At 49.1% G+C, this 13,544-nt stretch overlaps 1 protein-coding gene and 1 long non-coding RNA gene across 5 annotated transcripts in view; one reads left to right on the plus strand and one right to left on the minus strand.

The window, feature by feature from the left end:
- Window positions 1-1,484: 1,484 nt before the first annotated feature.
- LOC101980352 lies at window positions 1,485-8,544 on the minus strand. 4 transcript variants are annotated; one of them, XR_003377535.1, is made up of 4 exons: window positions 8,322-8,544; window positions 2,528-3,300; window positions 2,126-2,291; window positions 1,485-2,037 (listed from the first exon to the last, which is right to left on the minus strand). It is a non-coding gene; the product is annotated as an uncharacterized LOC101980352 (long non-coding RNA). The 4 variants fall into 4 exon arrangements; XR_258454.3 differs by having other exon boundaries at window positions 1,485-2,963; window positions 3,201-3,300; XR_003377533.1 differs by having other exon boundaries at window positions 1,485-2,291.
- Window positions 8,545-8,704: 160 nt separating this feature from the next.
- The window catches only part of Ippk (inositol-pentakisphosphate 2-kinase), a 44,016-nt gene continuing 39,176 nt past the window's right edge, over window positions 8,705-13,544 (plus strand). The window contains exon 1 of the mRNA XM_013349140.2: window positions 8,705-8,903. Coding sequence (XP_013204594.1) covers window positions 8,823-8,903 — 81 coding nt within the window. The 5' untranslated portion in view covers window positions 8,705-8,822. The remainder of the gene's footprint in view (window positions 8,904-13,544) is intronic.

Below are 13,544 nucleotides of genomic sequence, written 5' to 3' on the forward strand. Positions count from 1 at the left end.
GAACATTTTCTTAATTACTGATTGATGTGGAGGGTCCAGCCTTCTTTGGCTGGGGTCATCCCTGGTGTGGTGGCCCTGAGTTCTATCAGAAAGCAGGCTGAGCAAAGCACGTGGTGCAAACCAGTAAACAACCTTCCTCCAGGCCACTGTATCAGTTCCTGCCTCCAGGTTTCTGCCCGGTTTGAGTTCCCGTCCTGACTTCCTTTGATGATGCACTGTGATGTGGAATCATAATCCAAATAATCAGTCCATTTCACTTCAAGTGTTCCTGGTCATGGTGTTTCATCACAGCAATAGTAACCCTGACTGAGACACTCACTTTTTTTTTCCCCGAGAGCTCTATGGGTTTCCTGACTGTATTGTAATCAGTGATTATGAAGCTCACTGTGGATTTGGAAGAGTACCGTGTGTCAATCCTTGCTCTGGGTCTCACACTCGGATGGATTAATGACTGTCTGACGCTGCACTGAAGTGCCCTAACCTGGGAGTCAAGTCCTCTTTCCAGCATCCCATTTCTGTCCGAATACCCGTTTCATATCTCTGAACAATCGGGTATTTTATAGGATGCATTTCCAGGTGTGGAAGTGATAAGTCTGTTGAGATAAACATTATCAGCTTGTTAACATAGTTAAAATATGTTAGATGTATGCATATATGCATCACCTGTGTGCAAGGTACCCTCAGAGGCCAGAAGAGTGCATCAGATCCAGTAGAGCTAGAATTGCAAGTGCTTGTGAGCCATCTGGTTGGGGTGCTGGGAAGATAACCCAGGTCCTCTGCAAGGACAGGAAGTGGTCTTCACTCATCTCGCCAGCCCCAGTTTCATCAGTTTTAGGATTTCCAAATGACCTCCAATGGTACCATTCTCCATCCTCAATCAGACCGTGTGAAAGTGTGTTGTCTCTCTCTGCCATATATGGTAAGAAGCTCTGTAGAAGATGGTTTTCATGGGCTGGGCTGTAGGTTGGTGGTAGGAGCACTTGCCTATCATGAGTGAAGTTCTGGGTTCAATCTAGAGTACTGCAAGAAAAAATATTTTCTTAATTTTGCCACCTTGATATATAAGAAAAGATGTGTCACTATTTTTAAAGATTTTATCTGTATTTAATTTACTGATCTGTGTGAATATATGTGCGTTGTATGTATATGCATGTGCATGCCGAGGCCAGAAGTGCAGGTGTCTGGTGTCTCTTCTGACAGTCTCCGCCTTCCTCTAGGACAGACTCCTTGAACCCAGGCCTCACAGTTTAGCTAGTGTGAAAGCCATTAAGCCCTGGTGGTCCTCCTGCCTCTTCCCTGCTCAGAACTGGGCATACAGGCATTTGCAGGGAATGCCTAGCTTATTACCTGGGTGTTGGAATTCAAAACCATAACCCTCATGGTTATGAGTTCTTAACCCTGGAGGCATCTTTCTGGCCCCTACTTCCTGATTTTAACTGAAAAAAGTTATAAACAATGCATGCTTTGTTTTTGTAAACAAAAATTTTATTTTAGGATTGTTTTAGATTCACAAAAACGTAGAGTAGGGCTGTCAAGATGACTCGGCTCAGCAGGTGAAGGCATCTGCTGCTAAGCCTGACACCTTGAGTTCGATTCCCTGGAGCCCACATGGAGAAGAGAGAGAGAACAAACCATCCTCTGACTTGCACACACGTACTGTGACGTCTGTGTACTCCCCTCCCCCAATAAGTAAAACATTGAAAGATGAATGGAGAGATAGTGTGCAGTTCCTACATACCTCTCTCTCACGGCTTCTCCAAAGTGAATGCACAAAACTACGGCCCACTTGCCAAAATGAATCGCAGCATTACTGTTAGCTGAGCTCTAGATTTTCTTTCTTGTCCCTATCAGTGTGGTCTTCTTTCTTCTTCCACGCCTTCTGGTTTTGCAGTGCTGGGAGCCAGCCCCAGGCCTGTCACATGTCGGCAGATGTCTGCCACTCACTTGTGTCCTCCGCCCTCTTGGCTTTTCGGCGTCACCGGGAAGATCTCATCTCTCCTTGTCACATTGCTTCTCCCTTTCCCCTGCCATCTCTTTCTAGTGTAAACAAGGAAAGCCCTGCTAAGCAGTGCTGGGGGCAGAAGCAGGACCTGGAGGGGTGAAGCGAATCCAATCACTTTGCTACCTGTGTTGCGATCCTCAGCGTGTCCTACCAGATATGGTCAGCATATACTGCTGCAACAAAGCCCCACGGGCTTGTCGGCTTAACCAGGTGTTTCTCATAGCTCTGGTCCCGTAGTCAGGGTGTTGACACAGCCAGGCTCTGAGGAACTGCTGTCTTCTGCCGTGCCCTTACATGCCAGAGAGATGTCAGAATGATGAGTGTTCTTTAAGGACACTTAATCTCACCCTCGGGCTCTGCCCTCATGACTTCCACAGGACCCCTCTCCAAATGCCATCAAATACCAGTAAAGTCAGGGCTCCAACATATGACTCTTGGGGGTGCACAGCAGCCTATACTACTGCCCTCTGATGACAGACACTTGACTTAGGCATCACTGTGAGAGGTGGCCCAACCCATCCTTACCTGCTCTGCTATTGATTTGAACTCAGTAGGTTTGTCTTCTGTGAGGGAAAAGAACACGGCTGTCTCATTTCTCTCTTAAGAAGGCTCTCACTGTGTAGCTGAGGCTGGCCTTGAACTCGGAATCCTCCTGCCTCCACTTCTCAAAAGCAGGGACTACAGGTCAGACCACTGCAATCATCCACTAGAAAACTTTAAGTCATTTGGTGAATGCTTTACCTATTTTTGCAGCTCCATGGCTGTTTCCCCTTTGCTCCCGTCACCTACTGTGCCTTTGTCACCTCTCGCTGTTCATTGCGTCACTGAGTGCTTCTCTCTCTGCTCCTTTCAGTGCAAGCTCCCAGAGTGAGCTTCAAGAGATGAACTGGAACTGACTCCAGAACCAGATGCGGGGGAGGGGGGGTTGTCTTTATTCTCAAGGAATGAATTCTTCACGATTCTGGTCAGAATCAAAAGACAAGAATTGAGAGTGGGAGTGGGGTTCATTTAATTCAGACGACACAAACTGCGTTCCTCACCAAAAACTGTTGGCGTTGCAGTGAGAGGGAGGTATGGGGCCAGGCCGTGGGAACAAGTTAGACTCCCTGTCTTTGCTGACTTGTTGCTCTCCAGCTTGCCTCCCCTTCTTGCCACTCTGTCAGACAGGACCGGTCTCCTCTGCAAGGCCCTCTCCTACCTGGCCAAATTTCTTTCCATGAGTCTCTTCCCCGGGCCAGTGATGCATCAAGGCGAGGAGGAGGGTTAGTGTGGTTTCTCCAGACACCGGCTATGGAGACCTAGAAGCAATCACAGCAAAAACGTAATCTGCTTTTTATCACAAGCATACGCTGCAGTTTGTAAGTCATATCTGTCATGATACTCTCTGGGAGAAAAAAAATCAAGACACAGTTTTCTCAGAGTCGTGAGGTCTCCTTCAGGAAGTGTCTCAGTGCAGCGCACGGAAATACTGCTTCTGACTGCACACCGCTCCTTTCACGGGGAGCTGGGAACTCAGTCATGTGTAGGGTCCCCAGTCTTCTAGGGAATGGGACAACCTAGATTCTGTGAACTGTTTTCTCACTGTCCTGTGCCTGTCTCTTCTCTGGAGTGGCTCTTTCTACCTCCATTTCTCAACTCTCCTAAACAACCTCCCACCGCCTTCCCTGGGGTGGGGGTGGGGGTCCCAGTATCCTGGAAGAAGATGCTGGAAGTCACCTGGTTTTCCTGACTCACTGGCCTCTTTTCACTGCTGTCCACCTGAGCCTGGCCAGAGGCACAGAGGTGCCTGGACCAGTCCTTCTCAGGGTTTTTCCTTTTATGAACCAATGTTGTGGAACACAGCCCTCCTGGAATAGCACGGGTATTCACACTGGGTATTTGCACCTTAATCAGAACAGTTTGACCAACTGCATGAGACAGTAACAAGACTGGGCTTGCTGACATTCACACCCAGGAGTAGGGTGTGGAGGAGGGTCATTAGACCCCCACTTCTGATTATAGCCACTCCCTCCTGCAAACTGAACTCCTAGCTCTAACACAGTCGAGGGAGTATATGGGACAGAAGGTTAGTGGGGGCAGACTCCATCTGTGTGGCTTTCAGGAGGTCGTTAGCTATGCCAAGGTGGGACTTCCCAGTGGTGCATCTGTTTGGGGATTACCTATGCTCCCCTAAGTCCAGGAAAGTCACTGGACTAGACAGGTGGGTCCTTTGGTTCATGTTAGGAATTTTCCTAACGCAAGATCTCTGCCGACACAAAAATTCCAATCAAGCCAAATTAAAACTAAACTAAAACAGCACTTGGTACCCAGACAGACAGAGAAAGGACAAAACCAAGGATGAATTTTGGAGGAGCAGCTGCAGGGGCCTTGCTGTAGGGTGGTACAACATGTAACCAACGAAGCTAAGCTGTCTGAGGGTGGCACAGTGCCCAGGGGCAAGTCCTGCAGTGGCTCCCTCCTCGAGGGGTAGAATAGCATGTGTCCTTGGTGCAGGTTGCATTTGCATTGTTCCTGCTGTGGGCAATAAGGCATGCAAAGGAGGCTGAGTTGTCTGCCCAGAGGGAAAGCAAGCATGGAAAAAAAAATCCATGAGGCAAATCCTGGCGGTGCCATCTTCCTGAATGTGTTATGGCATGGCATTCATTCTTGACGTGGTCCAGTAGGGGTGTGTAGGGAGGTCTCAGAAGTGACTGGCGGAAAGGAAAACGTGGCAGATCTTGAAAGTGGCATGTATAGGGTGTTTTATAAGAGAACCATGGGGAAGCTGCATTGCCCTTGCTATGGGTGATAAGTCGTGCAACTGTTTGCCCAGGAAACTTCTCTGCTTGAAGAACTAACAGCGACAAGAAAGACATCACCACATTAGCCTCCCATCTGGTCGGTAAACAGTGAAGAGAGGATAGTTTACCATTTTTTACAGCTGGGGAAGGTAAGGAAAAGAGACTGTAAACCAAACCTTTTGGAACCCAAAAGTTGTAGCCCAGTGGGAAGAACTGAATAAAGATATGAATGGGGAGATGTGGTGGTGAGGATACCCAGGGGGCTGGGCAGGACACAGGTGGTTTGTAGTGCCCAGTTCACCAGATCAGATAGGAGCCTGTTTGCCAGAGAGCTTAAGGAAGGTAATTCAGCAGGGGCCGTAGGACTGGTATAGCCCCATAATGGATCATGATCTTTATGAGGTAGGAGGGCCGCCGGCAGATCTAAATGATTTATACTGGCAGATAAACTGCGATCACAGAATAGAAGCAATCCAGAGGGAGTTAAAAAAAAAAAAAAAGAAAAAGCAGACACAGGAAGCAAGTGTGAGAAGGTTTGTGTTGAGATGAAGTTTCTAGGGCAAAAAGAGACAGCTAAATTCAGTGCTCATAGTCTCTGAAGGCTTTTAGGTCTGAGCAATGGTTCACAAAGGGGTAAAGGGAAGAGTAACCGAGAGCAGAGCAAATGAAAATGATTAAGCTTGACCCAGCAGGGACAATCAGCCCCTCAGAGTGTGCTATGTACATTCTTTCCTGCCACGAAGTGCTGTGTGGGTGGAGACTGTTTGCCCAGCCAGGCCCTTTCAACAGCCAGGTGTGGATAATGGAGAGAGAGCGCCCCCCGGCCCCCCCAGCCTGTTAGCTCCGGGGACTGGTTGGCCCAGCAGTGAGGCATAGTCCCACGCCTCCTTGGCATCAGACCAAGGAAATTAGCGTGTGCGAGGCCCACCGAGCTCCTGGGTAGTACCCCTTGGTAGCACCCCAGGATGAAGAAGTGGGATGGCCGGCTTGTGACTAGACTCGAGGACAGGGATCAAACAGGTTGTACCCTCCCACCCACGCCATGGTGTCCAACATTGCTCTTTTGAAAAAACAATTTCTACAGATGTGTGGGATCTTTTCATGTTGTTTTGGACTTTACTAATTTTTTTTTTTTTTTTTTTTGGTTTTGAGATGACATGATGTCATGGGTCCCAGTCTGGTCTCTAACTAGCTAAGAATAACCTTGAACTTTTGATTATTCTGCCTTCCCCTTCTGAAAGCTGGAATTACAGGAGTGTACTACCAAGTCTGTTTTGTTTTGTTTTATTTATTTATTTATTTATTTATTTTTGAGGCAGGGTTTCTCTGTGTAGCTTTGGCTTTTCTGGAACTCACTCTGTAGACCAGGCTGGCTTTGAACTCACGGAGATCTACCTCCTTCTGCCTCCCGAGTGCTGGGATTAAAGGGGTGCACCATCACTGCCCGGCTTCAAGTCTGATTTTGGTGGTGCTAGAGGCTGTGCATGCTAGACTTGGATTCTACTGACCGAGCTACATCCTGAGCCCCTAATTCTTTTTTTGTCTTAAGACAGTTGGCACTTTCTTGGTGGGTCTTCAGAGATCTGACCATATGTAAAAGGACTTTACTATATAATTCTAGCCTCTGAATACCCCACAGACTCAGCAAAGCGTCTGAAGTGCAGGCAAGTGCACTTAAGGACCCAGAGTGGGAATTTACCCTGCACAAAGTGCAAGGACCATATACAACTGTGAAGTTCTGAGTTTTATGGTTGGATGACATGCAGATGGTACCCAGTAAAGTGATTTAAGAAAATCCTCCAACTCCTGTACCTGTAAACATTTGCGAAGTAAGGTTAGCCAGCACGGAGGGAGAAGGACACTTCTGGAAGCTGGAAGGTCACTGAACAACAATTTCAGTGTCAGGGGTGGGGTGTTTCCCTTTGATTGGCAGCCAGGGTGGTCCCTGACATCCCAGAACAATGCTGGCTATTGCCGTGGCTGTTGGCTGCACATCGGAACTAGCTGGTACAATGCTGTTGCTGAGGATCCCACATGCTAATTGCAGGCCATGCGAAATTCGAATGGGTTGAGCTGAAAGCTCCCTTCTTGCAGACATGTTTGGAAGTGCTGGGTGTTGTGTAGGCTGCTAGGGGGAGAACTGTCACAAATGGTCCTGCTCCTTTACCTGCATGCCAGGCAGATGTGCCCCTGGTACAACTAACTTTCTGATTGTCTTGAAGTACTGCTCTGCAGGAAGGGACTCATATTGGTATTGTAAGATAAAAGCCTTTATCTGGGATGTCATAGGACCCTAGTATGGAAACCACTTCTGTAGTCAAATGGCTATGTGCCTGTCAGATTGTCTGCTAAACATCTGTTCATACCTGTAGATGACCGAGTTGTCAGTGTTAGTGGTGCAGAGGATCTTTTTATTTATTCATTTATTTTTTTCAGTGAGTAAAAGTTACTGAGAAGACCCATCAAGCTGCAGAGAGTTAGGTGGCTGTTGCTATGATACAGTGGTCCAGTGCTCAGGCACAGTGGAAGCCAATGACCAAGCATCTGTCACCTCCGCCAATGCTCAGAGAATAGAGCTGCAGAAGAGAGGGGTGGAAAGAAAGAATGCGGAAGACTGGAGTGCTGTGTACCCTTCTTCAGTGCAAAACATGGCCTTTCCCACCTTAAAGCAGCGTCCTCAACTGCACAGGCTTTCAGGAGTATCTACAGGAGAAATCCACTTAGTTTTAGGAAGAGGAATAAATTTATGCCAGGATGGGACTTTTCTGTAGTAGAGCTGTTTTGAGGTCATCCACACTAAAAGTTACTCTTCACCAATGCTTCTCTAAGCATGCCCTGTAAATTCATTGGTTCACCAAGGGTACGTTCACTTCCGTGGTCTGTTGTTGGTGCCGTTTAGAGTAAACAGTTATTTGCCCTGTATCCCTTGGAAAAGTTAACGCAACAGCCATATATCTGCATTAAGCTTGGTTTTCTTCACATACGCCAGTCAACGCAATATTCAGTACTACTAATCAAATATGAAATTATGCTTGAGATAGGGTCTGGCTATGTAACCCTAGTTGGTCTCGAACTCAAAGAGATCCTTTTGCCTCCACATCCAGAAAGCTGAGATTAGAGGCGAGCACCACCACGCCCAGTCCTAAATCATTTTAAAGAGCATTGACAAAGCCTTCATATAATCCTCAAGGCAGTGTCATTCTTCCTCGCTTCAAAGGATAAACCGTTGTTCTCTGCGAAGGAGTCTATTGGTCCATCTGCATTTCTGGGTGTCCCGGGGCAAAAGCGTCACCGTGAGGTCCCCTCTCCTCCCCACGTTTCCCGGTGTGAACTGCGGCCACCATCTAACGGCTCTTTCTACCTGAGGGGGAGCCGGGCGGTGGTGGCGCACGCCTTTAATCCCAGCACTCGGGAGGCAGAGGCAGGCGGATCTCTGTGAGTTCGAGACCAGCCTGGTCTACAAGAGCTAGTTCCAGGACAGGTTCCAAAACCACAGAGAAACCCTGTCTCGAAAAACCACAAAAAAAAAAAGTGTCTACCTGAGGGGGAGAGTCAGTGAGGGTGCAGTTAATCCCATCCCATTCTACAGACGTGACAGCGGAGGCTCCGAGTCACCCAGGGAAGATGCAGCCGTGGCCACAGGACCACGCGATGCTCAGTGCATCGGGTCCAGGGCGGGCGACTGGCAGCCGCCGGCCTGAACGTCCGGGACTTGATCCGGAAACCTCCTTTCCGGTTCCCAAGCCTGAGTTTTCGGAAGTGAGTCACTCTGCCAGCACATAACATGGCCTCCAGCTCATCGACCGCCCCGAACGTCGACGGCGAGGTGGGCGGGACCCGGAAGTTGCCCGGCCAGAGAATGGCGGCCTCTGGGGGCGTGGCTTCCGGCGCTCCTTGCTTGTTAGTAGCGGCGGCTGAGAGCGCAGGCGGCAGCTGACAGGCGCTTTTCTTCAGACGGCTGCGGCTGGAGCCCAGCGAAGCGGGCGGCCTCCAGCTCGCGTCCCCGTGTCCCGGCCCGCGAAGTTCCAGGGCGCCGGGGCATGGAAGAGGGGAAGATGGACGAGAATGAATGGGGTTACCACGGCGAAGGCAACAAGAGCCTTGTGGTGGCCCACGCGCAGGTGAGCGACTGGCGGGCAGCGCGGCTCCGGGCCTCCCCGACGGCTGCGGCAGCCCTGTGCCTAGTACCTTCCAGTGTGGGTCGTGACTCCTCCTCCAGCTTCCGCTCAGGTGGCTCCCTGTACCCCCCAATATCCCCAGCTTCCTTACTCATCCCCGGCACTCCTGTGTCCGTTGGCCCCCTTTCCTCCTAGTGTCCCTTCTCGGTTCCCCGTCCCCTCAGGACTCTTTCCCGCACCCCGTGGGTGGGTGCCGCCTGGCCCCACGCTGTGCCCCCTCCGCTGGGATGCTCATTTTACTGCCAGGCCAGGGTGGGCCAGAGGCTGAGCCCGGATCAGGACTTGGGCAGCACTGACGAAAAGTACCGAGTGCTGTCACTCTCAAGAGCGTGGAGTTCAGCCTGGCAGACCACGGAGCTGCTGGTGGGAACGGACGCTACCGCAGGTTCGCATCCACATCCTAAACTTGAACCGGTTTCTTCTTCGTTCAACTTGAAAGGGAGTTTCCGAAGATGGAGTGATTTCCAAGGAGGCGGCGAAGTTAGGAAGAGAAGCGGACGGATTTGTGTGCAGCCGCCGATTCTCTGACATCTCGCTGTCTGATACAACCTAGCAGGAATGTGTGGGCTGGGGGAGTGGAAGGCAGGAGGTGTCATGTGAGAAGGCTAATAGCGCAGGGAGCTGGGGTGATTCCCAGCGCTACCACTGGCGGAGGAGCCGTAGGCCGCATTCGGAAAGCGCTAGGAATAAATAGCACGCGTTTTGTTTGCTTGAAGTTAAGATTGTACCCACCTGTACTGAGTGTTGAACCACCCCTCTAGAGCTTGGACCTTGAGTCCTAGCTGCCATCTCTGCCCTCCTGGTGGATTTGTTTAGACTGTGGACCAAGGGGGAGAAAGCCTGGAAGGCAGGTTTTTCAGGGCCTTTTGTGACCAAGGAGAACGGCCGGTTTTAAGCGAGCTGGAGAGATGGAGAGGCTCTCCGCTCCTTTCGGTACTGGGCATGGCATGTCTGTTTGTAGTTCTCTTGCCTTTGAGAACAGGTGAACTTTGCTTCTCTACTCAGCCTCCCAGGCCTGCTCATCCAGTCCAAGAGAGAGGGAGACTTTTTACCAACTCTCTCCGGTCACGGTCACTTTTTCCGAGCTAGTATCATCCCCTGTGTTGAAAAGCTCTTATAAAGCCCTCTGTCAGTCCTGCCTCCACTGTAGTAAGTGTGCGCAGCTTTCCTGTGCTCGATCCAGCAGGAGCTGGATGTGCAGGTGGGGACATCTGCCCTGTCACTGGCCAGCAGCACTGAAAGAAAATGTGCTGTCCTGCCATGTGCACACAGGGAACAAGAAGGAGCCTTTTGTAATGTACAGGTCTTGGAGGAGCTCAGTGAGGGCCGCAGGAGTTTACAGGGCATGCTTGGGTAGGCTGGAAGGGGAGGAGCCAGGCTGTCAGCAGCTTGGTCACTGTCCTGCCTGCAGCCACAGGTGTGGGCCCTGAGGGGGCTCTTGGGCAGGAACTTGCTGTGTCTTAGCACAGGTCTTCCTCGCTGCCGCCTGAGGGCATGACCCTTGTGCTACCAGCCATTCCAGTCAGCGAAGCCTGTGGCCTCCCCGAAGGCCACCGCACCCAACTCTCCTAACTCTCCTAAGGCTGCCTTTACCTTCCTCTTGGTTTTGGCTTAGAAATGTAAGTGAGGTTACTTACATTTCGTTTGTCATCCATCAGTCTCTTAGTTGTCCAGGGCATCTAGCCTCTGGGCCATGTTGACCACGAGGTGCAGGGGAAACGATGCCCACTCCTGTGGCTATGTCGCACTGTCTTTTTCCTTTCTTATTGACAGCAGTAATGTGAAAGACTCGTTAGTCTGCCCAGACAGAACACTTAGCAAAACTTGCAGAGAACTGCGCATTGCATGTTTGTCTCGTTTAAAAACCTCTCAGACTCTGGAGAGCCTCAGACGGTGTCTATAACTGTGCAGTGTCTGGGCCCTCTAGGTGCAGACATCAAGCTTTAGGGCCATTTCAGTTTCTCTCTCAGCCTTGTGGGTTTAAATTTTCTAGTTATATATCACAATATGAACAGTTTAGATGGTTATTTTATAGTGGTTGGATTAGGTAATGTAGGCTGATGACCCATTTAATGTGGGGAAATATTATTGTTAACTAGAAAAAGGAAATTACAGTGTTACACGTGACTAGAAAAAATATATCAAGAATATTACAAATAGTTATCTGTTTACAGTAGTATCATTTGATTGCTTGAGAATGGGTCTCACTATGTTACCCTGGCTGACCTCAAACTCCTTGGCGCATCTTTCTTATCCTCCTGAGTAGCTGGGATTACAAGCTGCCAGGCCTGGCTCCTCTTTTTGTTTTAAAAAATATTTTCTGCACTGTGAAAGCCAGAGGTAGGGAGATCTCTGTGAGTTTGGGATAAGCCTGGTTTATATAGCCAGTTCCAGGCCAGTCAGAGCTACATAGTGAGATTCTGTTTCAAAAAAAGAAGAGTCTAAAACTTTTTACATTAACTATATACTCATTAAGTATATATTATAATTAAGAAAAAGGAGCTATGGGCATCATTTAGTGCTAGAATGTATACTTTGCATGCTTGAGGCCCTGAGTTCAGTTCCCAGCATCACAACTATCCCAGGGTTGAAAAGGACACAGGTGTGAACCATAGTGTAGGTCACAGAGTGAAAGGACACAGGTGTGAACCATAGTGTAGGTCACAGTGAAAGAACGTACCACACATTGGTGAGACCCTGAGGAGCCCAAGAGAGCTATGGAGACAGATTCCTAAGGGGTGGCAACCCCAGCAACATGTGAAAAGGACAAATAAGTTTTTTAAAGTTTGTAGTTTTGCACCTAATTTCTGTTCTCATGTGCTTGATAAGGAGAAAATTGGAAGTGAAATAGATATTGTTCACAAAGATGTGTATCACAGGGTTATTAATGATAGCTTAGGTCGACCATCTCTTTAGTGCTGGAGAATTATCCTCCTTTGCAGAGATGCTGAAGCACAGAGCTGATATTTTGTTTTCCAACCATGTGGCATATACCCAGACCTTGGGCCTGTTTTCAATATTCACCTAGAACTAGTTGAAAGAGTTTGAACTTGCCACTGACATCTCTCAAAGAAAGACAAGTTCTGTGCTTGAGATGCTCAGTGGTGGTCCTTCAGATTGGTGCAGTTGAAATGCTTCTTTCTTGGTGGTTCGGTCTGGTCACATCCTGTCTCATTGTGTGTTCGCTCTTTATTCTTTAATCTGGTGTTGCTAGGTCAGAATTTATTTCCATATTCCCTTGGGTGATGTTTTGCCTTGTGTTGCCTTGCTAGTGTAAGGATGTGTTTGTCTTTCTACATTTACATTTTCAGAGGTGACCTTTCTCCCTCCCTGACTCCTTCCTGCCTGGTCAAAATTCAGTCAGAGTTCAGCTCTCAGTACCTTTCTCTGTCTTCAGAGAGCAGTGGCACAGGAGGCTTTTGTGTGTTTAGAGAGCAAGGCTGTTCTTTGCTGGCCCACTGTCGTCATCACACAGTCTGGGTTGGTGGTTCAAGGGGCTCTGATATTTGTTTGTATTTCTCTGACACCACCTGTGGGTCCTGTGAGCCTTGACTCCTTTCCATACACTGTTGGGGGTCACTACCTGTTAGGAGTCACTGAGCTGGCCTGGCCTGTCTCCATTGTTCCCCTTGGGCTCTTAGGATGATATCAATATGTAGTATAGTACATTCTTTCATTTTGTGACCTCCCCCATGGGTCACATCTGGGTTCTCTTCATTCTGGGTGGATAGATGGCTGGGAGGCTGAGCTAGAGCTACCATAGGGTAGGAAGGAGGTTGTACACAGTGCCAGCGCCTACTGCTGCTGATGTCATGGCTGTATCCTTTCTTGCTCTGCCTTGTTTTCTTTGAGGCTGAGGGGTGCTGTTGTGAATGCCTCACCCTCCTGCTTAGCAGGTCCTGGGGATGTGTGTTTGGTTGTGTCACGGAGCTCAGTCGGTTGGCACCTCTAGCCTCCGTTAACTAGCAGACCATGGATGGTTTTCTTATAGGTTGAGAGTCCGTTAGAAAGTTGGTTTCAGGAGACACAACTGTATATTTGTGACATAGGTGGCTCCCACCTGGAAGTGAAGTCATCCTTACAGTTGGAGGGCCTGGGCAGAATGCTGTTTCTGGAACCCAAGGCTGTATCCTAAGGGGTGATACTCTTTTGTATCCCTTCCCATGACAGTGATTGGAGCTTCCTGAGGTCTTTCATGGGCCCTTTCTTGGGTTATCTCCTCACCACCTTGTCAAAGGATAGTGGCCCCTGGGACATTTGACTTAGACCCCCATTATGTTTTGGATCTTAACTGACCCCCAAAGGCTGTGTTGAAGTCTTGGTCCCCAACTGACAGTGCTGTTGAAGCCTTTAGAGGCAAGGCCTGGTTGAAGGGAAGCTAGGTCATTGGATTATAGCTTTGAAGAGGGAGGGTGTAGTAATAGGAGCGGCGGGGCTGCGTCCCCAGCACCCCGGCCGCCTCCGGCTAGCTTTACCCGAAATAATTACACGGACACTGTATTCATTTAATCACTGCTTGGCCATTTCTATCTAGGCTCTTCTAGGCTAACTCTCGCACCTGGACTAGCCCATCTCTAATAATCT

This window comes from Microtus ochrogaster, chromosome 16 (genome assembly GCF_000317375.1).
Source record: "Microtus ochrogaster isolate Prairie Vole_2 chromosome 16, MicOch1.0, whole genome shotgun sequence".
In the NCBI taxonomy this organism is placed as follows: domain Eukaryota; kingdom Metazoa; phylum Chordata; class Mammalia; order Rodentia; family Cricetidae; genus Microtus; species Microtus ochrogaster.